This window comes from Balaenoptera ricei, chromosome 9, assembly GCF_028023285.1.
Source record: "Balaenoptera ricei isolate mBalRic1 chromosome 9, mBalRic1.hap2, whole genome shotgun sequence".
In the NCBI taxonomy this organism is placed as follows: domain Eukaryota; kingdom Metazoa; phylum Chordata; class Mammalia; order Artiodactyla; family Balaenopteridae; genus Balaenoptera; species Balaenoptera ricei.
This window is the reverse complement of record NC_082647.1, coordinates 46,492,541-46,508,495: the sequence shown is the minus strand read 5'-3', so window position 1 is coordinate 46,508,495 and position 15,955 is coordinate 46,492,541. Positions and strand designations below refer to the sequence as shown.

The 15,955-nt window shown below is 50.7% G+C and overlaps 1 protein-coding gene across 1 annotated transcript in view; it reads left to right on the top strand.

Annotated features, from left to right (window-relative positions):
- GHRHR (growth hormone releasing hormone receptor) overlaps positions 1-15,745 on the top strand; it is a 52,579-nt gene extending 36,834 nt beyond the window's left edge. The window contains exon 14 of the mRNA XM_059932520.1: positions 15,635-15,745. Within this exon, the coding sequence (XP_059788503.1) occupies positions 15,635-15,745 (111 nt within the window). The remainder of the gene's footprint in view (positions 1-15,634) is intronic.
- The last annotated feature ends 210 nt before the right edge of the window (positions 15,746-15,955 follow it).

Below are 15,955 nucleotides of genomic sequence, written 5' to 3'. Positions count from 1 at the left end.
CTCCTAACTCCATTCCACACTCTAGACGTTTCTGCCAGTAGAGTCAGAATGATGGGGGTGCTTCTGAGCATGGGGGTCAGGATGACAGAGTGCCAATTCCAGTTCCACCTTCTGCTGGCTGTGTGACCTCCGGCAAGTTACCTGACCTCTCTGGGCATCAGTGTCCTCACCAGTCAATTGGGGATGCCAATGGTATCTATCTCTTACGTGGCATGAGAATGCACTGAGATGATCCTCCAAAAGCCCCAACACAGCATCTGGCACGTGGTGAGTGATGATTAGCTTTCAAGCAACATTCAGCTCCACTGGATCACGAACATCCTTAAAACCAGTAGGAACCATAACGAACATTAGCTATTCAAGAAACAAGCAGGCATTTAATTTACTCCCTCAGAAAACTGAAGGGTTCTGTGTCAGGAGACTGTTTGGATGGTTTTCCAGAAAGAGAAGTTTGCACAGATGTCGTTATTCCCTCCATAGATATTTCCCAGCACAGAGCAGGGACAACAGAGTCATTCTGCTTATCCTGAGGCTACCCCCAGGAAGCAGAGGGAACCACCCAAGTCAGGATGCTTCTGGTTCTTCTCTAGAAGCTCTCCAGAAGCCCAGGACTGCCCTGACCTGCAGCCCACCTTCAGCTGAGCGGTGTATCTAGTGCTGTGGGAAGCCCCACTCCCCATCCCAGGACCTTCGGAGCAATGATTACGCCCTACGGTTCAGTCCCTGGCAAGGTGTTAAGCAAAAATGCTGATACTCACCAGGACCAGAACTAGGGCGAGGAGAGTGAAGCACTCACCTGGGATGCAAAATTTAAGAGGCACCCCCAAACTCAGTAGCCAAGATAAATAACATTTTAAAACATTAAAATTAATTTAAAAATCCACAATGAACAAAATATCACACTTTTAAATAGAGACAGGCTCTGCCCCTGCAGAACCCTGAGAGTGAGTGCCTCCCTGGCCTCACCCTAGTCCCAGCCCTGAAGCTCAGGTCCCTTCCCAGACCAGTAGAGTCAGACGCCCTGGGATGGGGTTCCAGACAGAGGTACCATTTGGGGAAAGCTCTGCAGGTAGTTCTGCTGTGCAGAGAGTTGAGTACCCTGCTCTGAAAGAAGTAACAAATGCAGGCACGTCTGAGGTTTGCAGAGGGGAAGGGAGGGGATGCTATGTGATCCCTTAATGGCAGCTGTTGAAGAGTTCTGTGCAGAGAGGCCAACAGTGCCCCATCGTCCAAGGGCACTGAAATTCTGCTTTTCCACCCTCTTCTCTGTGGGTTTTCTTTCAGAACGCAGAAACTCCTAGAATAATTGAGCAATACAATAAATTAACTTGTTCAACCTTTGAGGACTCTCTGCTCCACTGTTTCCACTCCAGATAACTGGGGTCCTTCTCTCTGCTTATTTAAATCCTGTGCAGATTTCCAACCCCAGTTCATCTCTCATGCCGCTCCCAGGAAGCCCTGCTCAAAATTCTGTTTCTGGAATCTCTCCCTCTATTCATTCCATAAGCACACATTTGAGGACCTACTATGTGTCAGGCTGGATTATAGAAATACAAGGACTGAATTAAGAAAACTGTGTTTGGGGAACTCAAAGTAGTGCCAGCATATAACTAAAGTTAAATTATACTAGAAGGTTTAGAACGAAAAGTAGCAATCTCTGGTCCAACTTTCTCCAAGTTCAGTAGTGCCTCTAGGCTCTAATCACCCTTAATTCTTTTGGGTGTTTCATCTAGTATTTAATTCCATTTTTCTAAATATAGGCATACACAGTTTTTTTTTTTTTAATCAGTTTTGGGCATTCACTTTTGAATTCCTGCCATGGTAAATAAAGACTTAAATCTCCCATCTCCCTCCTGCTTCCTTTCCCTCCATCCTCCTAACATGAGTATTTTCCAATTTTTTATTGAACAAAAGCACTGCTGAGCCCAGTTGTACATTATAACTGCATTCTTTTTTATACAAGCCTTTTTTTTCTAGAACTAATAACCGCCTTTTTTATTTGTCTGATGTGTAGTATCTATTGATAACTTTTCCAATGTCCCTGCCACTCGCCTATCAATAGTAGTTCCTCTCAATCAAACACATTGATTTTATTTTTCCCTCTATTTTCTTGTTTTAAGCTAGACTTGTTGCTTGCTGAGCCTGGGACTCAACTGTCCTCTTAGGACACTTGATCTTCATCTCCATGTCGAGATATACCTTCACTGCACATCTGTGTTCACCTCCTTGCTTCTGGAATCTCTTTCTTTCTCTTCCTGGGTTTGTTCCCCTGTTTTGGCGGCATATATTTTCCAATAGCTTCCTGAGAAAGGGGACGTGGGAGGTAATATTCTCCATCCTTTTATGTCTGAAAATGTCCTTATTCTATCCTCACACTTGGTTGATGGTTTCCCAGAGCATGGATTTCTAGTTTGGAAATACTTTCCCTTGTAAAGCATTGCCCATTGACCTCTAAACTCCAGAGCTGCTAGTAACCCAATGCCATTCCTGGTCTCCTGTGACCTGCTCTGTCACTTGGAAGCTCCTAAGGTCTCTTCATAACCACTCTGATTCTTGTTCATGACTCTTTTTGCATCCATTATGCTGGGAACTGGGTGGGACCCTTTTGTTCTGGAAATTAATGTCCCTCAATTCTGGTGAGTTTTTGTGTGTAATTTCTTTGGTAATTTCTTCTTCTCCATTTTCTCTGTCCTCACTTTCTCGAATTCCCTTAGCCAAATGTTGGACTTCCTAAAATGGAGCTCTAGTTCTGTTGTAATATTTTCCCCCTATATTCCTTTTTAATTTTTAAAATTTTTTTCTGATGGATTCTTTGTATTTCATCTTCTATCCTTCTATTGATTTTTAAATTTAATACTCTTTTTATTTTAATTTCTGAGAACTCATTTTTGTTCTCTGTTCCTTTTCCAAAAATCCCGTCTCTGGATGTGATTTTTTTTTTCTCATTAAGAATGTTATTGTTAGTGTTGTTGAAGTTTTCTTCTGTTCCCTGCATAGTATCTATTTTCTCTATCTTTCTCCTTTCCTTCCGTCCTCCCTCCTTCCCTCTCTCCCTGACTCTCCCTCTTTCTTTCTTTCCTTCTTCTTTCTTTCTTTCTTTCTTCCTTCCTTCCTTCCCCCCTTCCTTCCTTCCTTCCTCCCTACCCCCCTCCTTCCCTCCACCTTTCTTTCTCTCTTTATTGCTTTCTGTCTTTCTCTCTTTCTTTCTTTGCAGTTTGGACCTTGTATTTTCTTTCTTTGGACCTGGGTCTTTAACGTCAGAGGATTTTCTAAAATTCTGGTGATTCTTGGCTGCCTGTTCTTATTAAGAGAGGTCCCCAGATGCTGATTAGAAGACCTGTGTGCCTGGCAAGGCTAGGTTACTGATGGGCTCCTCTGGAGGTGGTCAGATGACAAGCCTGCTTTTTTGTTGGGGGACACCTAAATGTCAGATTTTGTTTATATGTATTTTATGGGCTTGTTCAGATCTCCCGAGAAGAATGTGTGTGGCTGTTGGCCTCCTGGAATCCAGGAGGAGTGGAGGGGAAACACCTGAGAGAGGTTTCAGAAGTGGAATCCACAGGACTTGTTTTTTCCTGAAATTATTAATTTTTTGTTTGTTTGTTGCTTACTTAGTTTTCATGTACCTACGTGAATTCTTCCCCAAATCTCCAACAAAACATAAAACTGCTCTCAATTCTGTCAACCTCTGTAGATAATCTATAAGTGTGATTTTTTTTTTCTTTTTTTGAAGATATGCCCCTTAGAACCTCCCGTTCCCACATGGAGGGGGCGCTCTCCACGTCTCTTCCCCAGCTAAGGACGGTCATTCTAGAGCTGTCCTTCCTTATCTTCCTGAGGATTCACTTCCCTCTCTCTCTCTCTCTCCCTCTCTCTCTCTCATGAGTTGATCCCACTATGTCCTGGATCCAATGCCTTCCTATTTCTTGGCTAACTTCCTTGTTTTGGTGTAACACGTTCTCCAGTAACTTCCTAAGAAATGTACACAGGAGATAAATTGTGTGAATCCTTGAATGTCTGAATAAGTATTTATTTTTACCTTTTATTTACTCTTTATTTTACTTACGTGATGGATAGTTTGGCTAGATATGGAATTCTAGGTTGCAAATAAATTTTCCTCTAAGTTTTTAAGACACAGCTAGACGTCATTCTAAGTCTTTGTCCTTTGTACGTGACCTGTCTTTCTCCTTTTCCCAAAATTTTTCAGGATTTTTTTCTCTGTCTCTGATGCTCTGTGACTTGGTATAGATCTTTTACGATTCATTGCTCTTGTGTACTCATGACTGTTTTCAATGTAGAGACTTATGTCCTTCAGTTCTAGAAAAGCTTCTTGTATCATCTCTGAAAAATTTCTGCCCCTTTATCCTTTCTGTTTGTACTTTCTGAACTCCTATCACTAAAATGATTTGAACTTCCAATTTCTTATCTTTTATCTTTTACTTTCTAACTTGTCAGTTTGCTCTATTTTTTGAAAAGATGTTTTCAAACAATTTCTTAGTTCTTCCACTGATTTCAGCTATAATATTTTTCTTTTTACTTTCCATGAGCTTTTGCTTATTCTTTTAATGTACCTTTTAAAGATACCATTCTGTTCTTTTTTTCCCTATGGATGCAATATATTCTATTACTTTTCAGAGGATATTAGCTATACTTTTAGTTTTTTACTTCCTACTTGTCTCTGTTTTCTCTAAGTTTCTTTCTTTATCTGCCTGATTCCTTTCTTGCTTCCCCCTCCTTGTCTAGTGCCTTTCACGTTGGAGGCATTTCTAGTGCGTCTGGGGATCCTTGGCAGGAGTTCATTTAAGACAGAGGCACCCCAATCTGATCGCAAACTCTGTGTGGACAGGGCTTGTCTTCAGAGGGGCTTCCCTGGAGGGGATCAGGTGGTGAGCTCATATGCTACTATCTCTAGGTCTTTCCTCTTGAGCTGATTGGTTTCTCCAGAGAGGGTTTCTCTACTATCCTACTGGGAGTCTTTAGCCTTTTCAAGTGGAGTAGCAGTTGGGACTAGAGGTCCACAATCCCCCATTTTCAGTATGGCGCCTCAGGCCCACCCCCGCTATGCAGTCCCAGTGTCACTAAGAAATCCTCTTTCCATCCTCAGCTAGGTTGGGAGAGAATTTGCAGGGAGAATGGGCAGGGGGAGAGGGTGGGTCTAACTCCTTTCTTAAAGAGACTTTCATTGTTCCTCTTTCAGCCTCATTTTTGCTTTCAGAGGAATCTGGCTGCTCTCCATCCTGAGCCTTTCCAGGCATCGAGGTAGAATACGCCTTGCTTCTTGCTGCCTTCTCTCTCCGCTGGCATTTATGTTTCCACTTTCTCAACTCTGTCAAGGCAGTTACTGCTCTGCCATTCACTTTCCCTTTTCCAACATTTTGTTGAGTCCTATTGTCTCGTCTCTGGTTGCCTTTGTCTTTTTCTGTCATTTTAGTGGGGCTTTGCAGTGGTGGGGGAAGGGAATATAGTGGGTGTGGTCAATCCCCAGGGCTTACTTTTTTAAAAAAATTAATTAATTAATTAATTAATTTTTGGCCGCGTTGGGTCTTCGTTGCTGTGTGCGGGCTTTCTCTAGTTGTGGTGAGCAGGGGCTACTCTTTGTTGGGGTGCACAGGCTTCTCATTGCAGTGGTTTCTCTTGTTGCAGAGAACAGGCTCTAGGTGCGTGGGGTTCAGTAGTTGTGGTTCAAGGGCTCTAGAGTGCAAGCTCAGTAGTTGTGGCGCACGGGCTTAGTTGTTCCACAGCATGTGGAATCTTCCCGGACCAGGGCTTGAACCCGTGTCCCCTGCATAAGCAGGCAGATTTTAAACCACTGCACCACCAGGGAAGTCCCCCAGGGCTTACTTTTGAAGGCATCAAGACAGGGCTGCATTGACCTCCTGGGACATCTATATGCTGATGATCCTGATTCTATTCTCCAGCCCAGCTCTCTCCCGTGAGACCAGGCCATACGTTCAGCTGTGTTCGAGACACGTCCGCTTGTGTGGGCCACAGACCCCTCGAATTCAGTGTACCTCAAGCTGAACTCATCACCACTCCCTCAAACCTGCTCTTCGTCTTTGGTCCTTCAGTAGTGAATACCCATTCCCTTCCCTCTGTGGTCAGGGAACAGGCCTTCCTCTATGCCAACAAGACAACCATCATGCATTGGGAATACCACTTCCCACTCGCCTCTTGAGTCCACCCACATGTCTCCATCACCACCTTGACCAGTCTAGTCCAGCATCATTTCTCACCTGGACTGCAACAGCCTCTAACTGCTCTGCTTTTCCTAGTCTGGCCCAGAAAGTCCTCTCTCAAGCTAATCATGTCCAGTGGTTTCTCACTGCCCTTGAGATGAAGACTAACACTGTCACCTCATGGCCCATGAGTCTTGCTGACTGCCCCTACTAACCTCTTCAGCCCTATCCCTTGCTTCTTACCCTGAGTACTCTATAATCCAAGTACTGCACACTGTTCTTTTTCCCCTCAGGCCTTGGAGTTAGGCCTGTCTCTTCCCTCTGTTCCTTCTCGCTGCCTCTTCCCCTTTGCCTGATGTCTCTTACCTGTCAGGTTTCGGCTTAAAATGTCATTGCTTCCAGGAAGTCTTCCATGACTCTGAACCCCACCCCACCTCACGAAGACTGATTAGGTGCCCCTAATTAGGTGGAAATTAGGTGCAAATTCCTTACCTGTTCACCTGCCCTGTCTTCCCATCAGGCTGTAAGCTCTGTGAAAGCTGGGTCATGGCTGAACTGGGAGCATACCTATCCACCCTGTCTCCAGAGCCCAGCCAGTGCCTGGCATAAAGCAGGTGCTGAATTGGTTATGTTAATAAATCAATGTTATAATTAATTTACAGCTATATATCATACGCAGCCTGGTACATGGGGGAGCCCATGGGAAGAGTGTGCGTGTGTGTGTATGTATGTGCATGTAGTTGCAGGAGTCAGAGAAGTAGGCGGGGCCCAGCCTTCGCCATCCCACAGTGCAGAGGGTGGAGGACAGAGGGCAGAGGGGAAGGGGTCAGCCAGGAGGCAGCGAGCCCAGCAAGGCGGCTGTGGTTGTCTGTAGAGAAGAGGGCAGCCCACTCTCCAGCTCCCCTGCCACAATTCCACTTGGCAAACTCTCCTGAGCTCGGCGAGAATGGGCAGCACTTTGGTACGGTGTATGTGCACCAGGGACGGTTCCAGGCACTCTACACATGTTAACTGGTTTAGTCCTTACAGCAATCCAATGAGCTAGTATTATTTTCACATATGTTCTACAGATGAGAAAAGTGAGGCAGAGAGTGAGGAAGGGTCTCTGGTTTCCGTCCCCAGGGCACAGTGAATTCCTTCTGCCCTGGCACTGCCAGCAGTAGGTACCACATCCCCAGGCAGGGCAGCTCTTTTGTCTGCCCCAGGCAGCTGGGGCCCTGGGCAACCTTGGAGACTTAGGACTGTGCTTACCTCTGCTCACCTCCTCCACGCTTACCCTCCTCCTAGCCCTCCCTTCCTTCCACACTCCCAAATTGAGGGCCTAGGGGTCAGAGGTGAAGGGGGGATGTCCCACCCCCATCAAGCTCCCAGGCTGCTGGAACATCACACAAGCTATGCTCTCTGTGATCATGGTCGCTCTGTGTAGTACCTGTCTTGTTCAGAGCCAGGAGGTGGAGCTGAGAGAGGGGAAACGGTTTGCTAAAGGACACACTGCTGGCCTCTGCCCTTCTCCCATCACCCATCGGGTCCCAACCTTCCTACCCCAGGATCTCCTCCCTCCACAGATATTCAGGGCCCTTATGCGGCTGAGCACTGCTTATCACAACCTGGTCCACCCTAATGGGGTGCCCTAAGCTCCAATGGGGACCATTCTGGCATCTGGGAGAACACTGATGGGTTAACACAACCCTGGCTGCCCCGAGTCTCCCTTGGAGGGAGCATGTGGGTGGTGCCCAGCATTGGGCAAGGAGTCAGCACCACTCCCTCCCTCATCTTGTGCGAGCTTAGAGGAGTAGACAATGCTCCCCAACGCCCAGCTTGGTCCTTTGAGAACTGAAACGCCACTCTCAGGGGTCCACTCCTCAGGGTAAGGCCATGCTAAAAGGCTTGGCTCGGGCTTCCCTGGAGGCGCAGTGTTTAAGAATCCGCCTCGCCTGCCAATGCAGGGGACACGGGTTCGAGCCCTGGTCCGGGAAGATCCCACATGCCACGGAGCAACTAAGCCCGTGCGCCACCACTACTGAGCCTGTGCTCCACAACTACTGAGCCCGGTGTGCCACAACTACTGAAGCCTGCGCACCTAGAGCCCGTGCTCCACAACAAGAGAAGCCACCGCAATGAGAAGCCCGCACACCGCAACAAAGAGGAGCCCCCACTCGCCGCAACTAGAGAAAAGCCTGCGCGCAGCAACGAAGACCAAACGCAGCCACCCCAAAAATAAATAAATAAATAGATAAATAAATAAAAAATAAAATAAAATGCTTGGCTCCCTGGGAAGAGCCGCTTGAAGCCTTACCAGTCACACATTCCTCAGTGTGAATGAGACCTCCCTCCTTCCTGAGCTCGGCTTTTAATGACCCGGGTGGGGACGTAGGGGACGGAGCCCGAGGATTCAGGGCACAAGAGAGGAAAATGCTTTTGTTTGAGGTCACACAGCGGAAGCCAGGCAGAGATAGGGAGCCTGGGCTCTTCTGAACCTACAGCTGGCCCTCCGGGCCCTGCACCACCCGCTCTGTCCTTGGCCTGCTGCCCCACAATGGAGGCAGACTAGGTTGATACTGTGGAGAAGCTGCTGGGACAGATGTAAGTTGCGGGGGAGGATACGGGAAATGGAGGAAAATACCGCCCCACCCACTCTGCCTCCTCCGGCTGGTTGCGGATCCCCCGATTCCCACATGTGCTTCTTCCGGGGGGCTGTGGAGAGGGTAGAACACCGGACCACATGTCTCCCTTGCCGTTGCCCCAACACCTGGCCCTTGCCCTCTTTCCTTCTAGCTGAGGGTGGAGCTTTTGTTGTTGTTTTTGCGGTGTTTTTGGCATCAGGGTGACTCTGGTTGTCATGGCAACTCCAGCAGAGGGAAGGAAGGAGAGGGCCTGAGGGCGGTGAATTTATTCCACCGTGAGCTGGTTCTCCAAGTGGGGATCTGCAGAGGATGGAGACTGAGGGACCAGAGAAAGGCCCTGGCCCAGGAAGGCCCTGTGGACCTCCACGGCTCCCTGGCCTACCTGGCTCCAAGCCGGCCTCTGCACCTCGCAAGGCTTCCTCTTTTGGGGGAGACGCAGGCCTCCCCTGCTGCCACGTGAGGTTCTGGGTCTAGAGAAGGATGTCTTAGTGTGGGTGAAGAAAGGGGAGGGAGAGCCCCAGAGAAGCATCCAGGGCCTGGGGACTTGTGCTGAGCCCTTAATCCTGTTGGGGCGGCAGCCGGCGGGGGGTGGGGTGCAGCTCCAGGGAGTCCTCTGGGTGGCCTGAGAACACAAACTCAGCCGCTAGAAGCCTTGGGCCAGGAAGTCAAATGAGAGCACAGAACCATGTGTTTGATGGTTAAATATCTTTCTAGGGAAACGGTCTCCCTTTGCTATTTTCTTCTTAACACATATGTTCCCTCCAGTTCAATTTTCCACTTTTGATAGCGACACATTGACAAAGAAATAGTTTTCTATTAAAACAACAGCACGTCTGGTGATAAATGGCAGCTGGCATTAGGGATGGGGGCGATGGGGAATGGTGAGGACTGTGGCCAAACGGAGATACTTTTTTCTGGGTGACGGGCACTGCTCCTACGCACTCCAGTTGACCGTTGCCATGTGGACATACTGGCTCAACGGCTCAGGAGAAGTAGGCAATCCATTTTATGTGAAATTTCCTGAAGTTTACCTTTTTCCTCACTAGAGTCCTGTGCCCACCTAGACCCAGGACTTCTGAGGAGCACAGACAAGGGGGCCCCTGCTATCACTTAAACAAGTTAAAATGGGCCAAGCCTCTAGAAATGATCTCATCTACCTCATCCTGCTACAGATAGAGAAACTGGGGCCCAGATAGGGCAGAGACCTGCCTGGCTAGTGGCACTGAATGGGCTAGTGGCAGGGCTGCCGTGGGAGGTACCCAGAGCGGATAAACAGAAAGGCAGCCCAAGAACGCATGTGCTACTGCGACCATACGACTAGCACCCGGCCCCATCAAGTCAGATGGACTGAGAGGACCTATGGATGATCATCATTTTAGCTCACATTTATCGGGACAGGCGTCAGTCTTGGGTCTTTACATGTATATGTTGAATCAGCAGGGCTTGTGGCTATTGAAAATAATTTTATTTTGGGATCTCATGGCCTCTTTAAAATGTATTATTAAGGAAGTCTTCTCTTGCTCAGATGAAAACTCGGGCTGGTCCCATGTCTTTTCTGCTTGCTCTTACGCCATAGAGGAGACATGAATTAAAACTCTGAAACTGATTTAACAGCACTTTCCCCCTTGCCCAGCTCAGGTCTGGAACGTGCAGTGGGAAGGGGGGATTTGTTCTTCTCCTAGTGCTTCTCTCCTCCTTCAGCCACTTTCCAGCTTGCTAGCTAGTTTCTGACCCCCCCTCCCCGGGTGTGGGAGGACAGGAGGGAGGTGGGGAGGGACGGCTGGCAAGGGGAGGAAAAGTCTTGCTGGAGCTGGCATCATCATGAACTGGCCTTGTACTCTCTGAGCCTGGCAGACGGGTAAAACCGGTTCCTCCTTTGCAATACCTGGGTGGGGGCCATCTTTATCCTGGTGGGGAAGGATAGAGATGGCATCCATAATGGATAGCAGTGCCCACTCCACAGCCCACCACCCAGCCACAGGGGTCCCCCATCAACTGGACCATCCTGAGGAACTTGATCTGTGTCAGATGCTTTATGCCAGGACCACTTCCCTGCTGTGTGACCTTGTTAAAGACCTTGGGCAATCTCTCTTGGTCTTAGTTGCCCTCATCTGTGACATAAGAAGGTCCATACCTTGCGTAAGACTGCCTTCCTGCTGGCAAGGAGCAGGCGGGTCCTCTGCGGGGCCTGGGCAAGAGAGGAAACCTCCTCTCCTGGCTCCCACCTGGGCCCCCAGCAGAAGAACAAAGCACTCCGCAAACAAGGACTCTGAGTTCATGTCCCCATCAGAGCCTTTCGAGCCTCCTCTGCCTGCTGGGGGCCCCTCCCAATCTCTGAGGTCTCCCCTGCCCCTCCAGGCCCTGGGCTCCTGTCCTCACCTGCACTTCCTCCCTGGCACCAACCGTGGAGCAAGAGAAACCACTGACTGGGGGTAAGGAAGGGGCAGGAGTTGATGCCTGGTGGGTCTCTGGACATTCTCCTCCTTCTTGTCCTCCATCTCCTGACCCCACCCTGATACCAGGCACAACACCCTGCTGATGGGAAGCTGGCAGTAGAGAAGGGTGAGGACCCCAGGGGGCCAAGTCAGTGCTTGGATGGGCGGTGCAGGGGTGTGGGGTGGTGGCCCAGCTGGAGTCTAGTGCTGGTCTTGGGTGGGGAGAGAATTGGCTCTGAGAGGGGAGGAGATGGGTGGAGGCTTCCCAGCTGAAAAGAGGATCAGGCCCCAGGGACCCTGTGCCTCCTTTCTGCCCCAGTCAGAGAGCCCGGGAGGGCATCTGTGCCCCTGACCTCCTGGGGGTCAGCCCTGCTGGCTGGGGACAGGGCTGTGGGAGCAGGGCAGAGACAGGGTCGGGGGTGGGCTCCTCACCACGAGTTCCTGCTCCTCCTCCAGGACTCAGCACCCATGTAATTGAGGTTGGGAAGTCACATGGATTTTCAGATGAGATAGGGCAGGGCAGGTTAACCTGGAAATGCATAGGAATCCCCCCTTGACGCCTTTGCCTGACTCTCGGAGAGCAGCCCTGTTACCTCGGCTCCCACAGGCCCCCCTGCTAATAACTCTGGTACGGGCCTTTGTCATGGTGGGGAAACAGTCACTGTGTCCGCCCGCTCCTTTGAGGCCCAGGGCTGGGCTGTATCCTTTCCACCTCTGGACTCCAGCACTAGGTGTCATACCTGGTGTTTGCTGAGTGAATGCCTCTGGGAGGAAGAGGGGAGGAGGGAGGGAAGGGGCAAGGGCACTGGAGGAAAGGCTGGTGTGAGCGCCACCTCTGGCCAGCTGGACTCATTTCTGCCTGGCCGGAGATATGGGGGCGGGGGGGCGGGCTCTCGGGATGAGGATCTTCTGCTCTAGCGTGTGGGGCATGCCCCGGGCTGCAAGCTCTGCAGCTAGGACGAGGGACACAGTTCACCGGCCACGCCTCTCAGCCTGCCCGTGGTGTGTGTGTGGGGTTGCTCTGGGGAGGGAGGGGCAGGTGGACATGCAGAGATTTGGAAGGAGCCAGGGGCAGGACCAGGTGGAAGAGGATGGGGGAGAGGAAGGTGGGTGTGGAGACCTGAAGAAGAGAAAGAGATCAGGAGGGAGACTGAAGCAGGGATGGGGGATCTGGAGGGGTTTCCTCTCCCGCCCCTCATCTCTTAGCCTGACAAAGCAGAATCTACCTGTTTGTGTATCTCCTTCAGGAACCACTTCCTGGTTCACTGGATCTGGCCACCTCCTCTGCAAATGGTTGAGGACTACCCCAGTGCATTCCTTAGTCTGTGGGCTCCCAGGGGGGGCTCCGATCCAACGCCTGGGGTGTGGCTGAGCAGAGCCATCCAGGCTCACTGCCCTCAGTCCTTAGACTCAAAGGGGACTTGGTGGTGAAGGAGCATGGCACGCTGAGGGATCAGATGTCCTGGGTTCAAATCCCTGATAGCTGCTCACTACACGCCTCCACGGGCCAGTTGCTTAAACACTCTCTGCCTCAGTTTGCCCATCTGTAAACTGGAGATAATAATAGGACCTTTTCATGGTGGTGTTATGAGATTTGAATGAGATAATCCAAGTAGAGCCCCAAGCCCCGGACATCATAAAGTCGCCGTAAATACGTGCTTTTTACTTGGGGCTCTCTGAATGGATGTGAGACAATAGGCAAACACTTAACTTCTGCACACTTGTGCTCTTATCCATCAAAAGGGGGAGAATGATCCTGGCTCGGACAGCCTGCCAAGGACGGTGAGAGAATCCAAGCAAAAGCAATAGTTTCCAATAATGCCAATGGCCTCCTCCTTGGCTTTTTATAATATTTCTAATCTTCACCTAATCCTCTGAAGAAGATGTTAACGCCCATTGTACAGATGAGGGGATCAGGACTTGGGGATGGTAGGTGGTTTGCCCAGGGTCACAGGCCCTGCTGGGGAAAGCAGGGAGGGCTTCTCTTGGTTCCGGCTTTGGGGAGCGGGCTCGGGGTGTCAGGGTGAGGGCGGGAGGAGGAGGGGCTCCTTCATCCCTGCCCAATAACCCTCATTATCTGCCCCATGTACTGCTCCTCGCTGATTCTGAACAGCAGGTAGCAGATCTCACTGCCACAATCACCTGTCTATTTGAGGAGAAAATTGGACTAAAATGGCCTGGAGCTTTCAGCCTATAGTTTAGGAGAAGGGAGGGCAGAGAGCAGCACGATGGTCAAGGAGGAGAGAGCGGCTTCTGAATCCGAGGTTGTTGCCAGGGCCTCAGAAAGCAGCCTTCCCAAGCCCAGGTCCATGCTTGGGTAGGGGGTAAATGCCAGGGGTCAGAGGACCCAGACCTGGACTCCCGGCTGCAAGATGCAGGCTCCCAAATTGCTCCCCGCAAGAAGACATGGTGAAAAACCCACCCAGGACCACTGGGATCCCAGAGTTTTCCCCTGAGAACAATAAAAGTAGTTGTCCAGGCCAGGCAAGGGTGGAGGGCATGAGTGGTCCCTCCAGATGTTGAAGGAGACCCTGCTCTGCCCTCCCTTCCCTATGTCCTGGTCTTCACTTGCTTACCCTCCTGGAAAGACTGGGATAGAGACCTGGGTCCTGCCCTCGGGAAGGCCCTGGCTGGTTGGGAGACCAGCCTCACCAGCACATCAGCCAGAGAAGAGCCCAGGCTGAGGGGAGAGCCAGGCTGAAGGGGAGGGCTCAGCCTCTGGGACAGGGGAGCTCAGAGAAGGGAGGTCCGTGAGGCTCGAGGCAGTTGGGGAGACTCCTGTAGGAGAGTGGATAGAGCTGGTCTTTCAGGACTTGGACATGGTGATTAAGGCAGAAGAACACTCAGGTGGAGGTATCTTCTCGCAGAGTTGGGGCAAGAGTTGAAAATGAACCGAGAAAGGATGGGGGAGATGAAGGAAAACTCTACCTGATTGGATCAAGGAAGGATGGAGTGGAGAGTAAGTCAGGAAAGAGAAAACAGACCTGGAGGCCGATGGCAGAGAGAGTTAGGCTGAGGGTGTTAGGTGTAATGCAATGCGAAATAGGAGCCACTGAAGATTTTGGAGCAAGGGAATGGCTTGGTCAGATTAACAGGTGGCAAAACTCATTCAACCCCTGGCTGGACAGTGGGTGAGAGTAGAGGCCTGGTGACCAGTTGGGAGGATATTGCAACTGGTAAAAGGTAACAGTCCCCGGCTTGGGCAATTCCTTGTGGTTGGAAAACAGAAACAAAATACCTTTCTAATTTAGATGAGGGATAAGCCTGGGTGGATTAGATCAGGATGGGAGTGATCTTTGTGGAAGAGGCTAATTCTTTTTTTTTTTTTTATAAATTTATTTATTCAATTTATTTATTTTTGACTGCATTGGGTCTTCTTTGCTGTGCGCTGGCTTTCTCTAGTTGCGGCTAGTGGGGGCTACTCTTCGTTGCGGTGCGCGGGCTTCTCATTGCAGTGGCTTCTCTTGTTGCAGAGCACAGGCTCTAGGCGCACGGGCTTCAGTAGTTGTGGCTTGAGGGCTCTAGAGCGCAGGCTCAGTAATTTTGGCGCACGGGCAGAGTTGCTCCGCAGCATGTGGGACCTTCCCGGACCAGGGCTCGAACCGCACTGGCAGGCGGATTCTTAACCACTGCGCCACCAGGGAAGCCCCGAAGAGGCTAATTCTTAACTAGGTTTCTGATTTGGGCAATTGGGGGGATAGTGGTGTCATTTACAAGGACTGAGAACACAGAGATGAGCTTGATTTTGGACTCGCTGACCGCCATGTATCTGTGAGGCATCAACGTGGAGACGTCCAGTAGGTAGTTGGATAGATAGGGGTGGGGCTCAAATGACAGACTTGGGCTCATTGGCAAATAGCTGTGGATAGGGAGTGGCGCTCAGTGGGGTGGGTGTGGGGATGCGGTGGGAGTGTCCGAGTCTGTGGGAGCCATTTCTACCCGCCCCCCCAGAGATTGTGCTACGAACCCGGTCTAAGCGCTGCCTGAGAGTGAGAAGAGGGTGAGGACACAAGCCCTGGGGACCACCATCATTTAATGGGGGGAAGAGGAGGAATGGCAATGAGCGGGGTTAAGGAAGCCCAGGGGCATGGTTATAGGTGTCCGTGTTGCAGAGGGGAGTGTGGTGGGGCGTGAGTCACAGCACGGGGTCAGCTGACAGAAAAGCCCAGAAGCCAAGTCACACCTGCTGTTGCTGGTAGCCACTGGGTCTGCAAGCTGTCCTGGAAGGAATGTGCAGGTGCACCCCCAAAGCCCCAGGGAGGCCTTCCATCTTGTGCTCATGGGAAGGTGCAGCTGACTGCTCAGCATCTCTACCCTCTCCTCCCAGCCCGTTTGTCCCGGGTCTTGGCCATCTGTCCTCTCAGCCCTCCTAGCCCCCTTCTCTTCCTCTCGCTTTCAGAGCCAGAGGACTAGGCCAGCACAGGCCCGGGTGTGTTACCAGTTCCTGTACTCCACTCCCATGTCCCAGAGCTCCCCCTTTCCAGGGGTGCAGGAGTGCCACGCAGGCTGAACCTGAATTTTATGCTGCAGTTCGGATCTCCTGTTGCATGAACAACCCGTGCCTGGGCTTGGGGTGCTTAGACTTGAGGGGAGGCCTAGGCTGGGGCCACCCTCTGAGATGACACGGTGCACCAGTAAACTGGCCATGTTGCCCTGGGTGGGAGAGTGGATGGCTCTGTGTCACCCACTCCAATGACTGAGAGAGGCAGTCAGTGCCTGG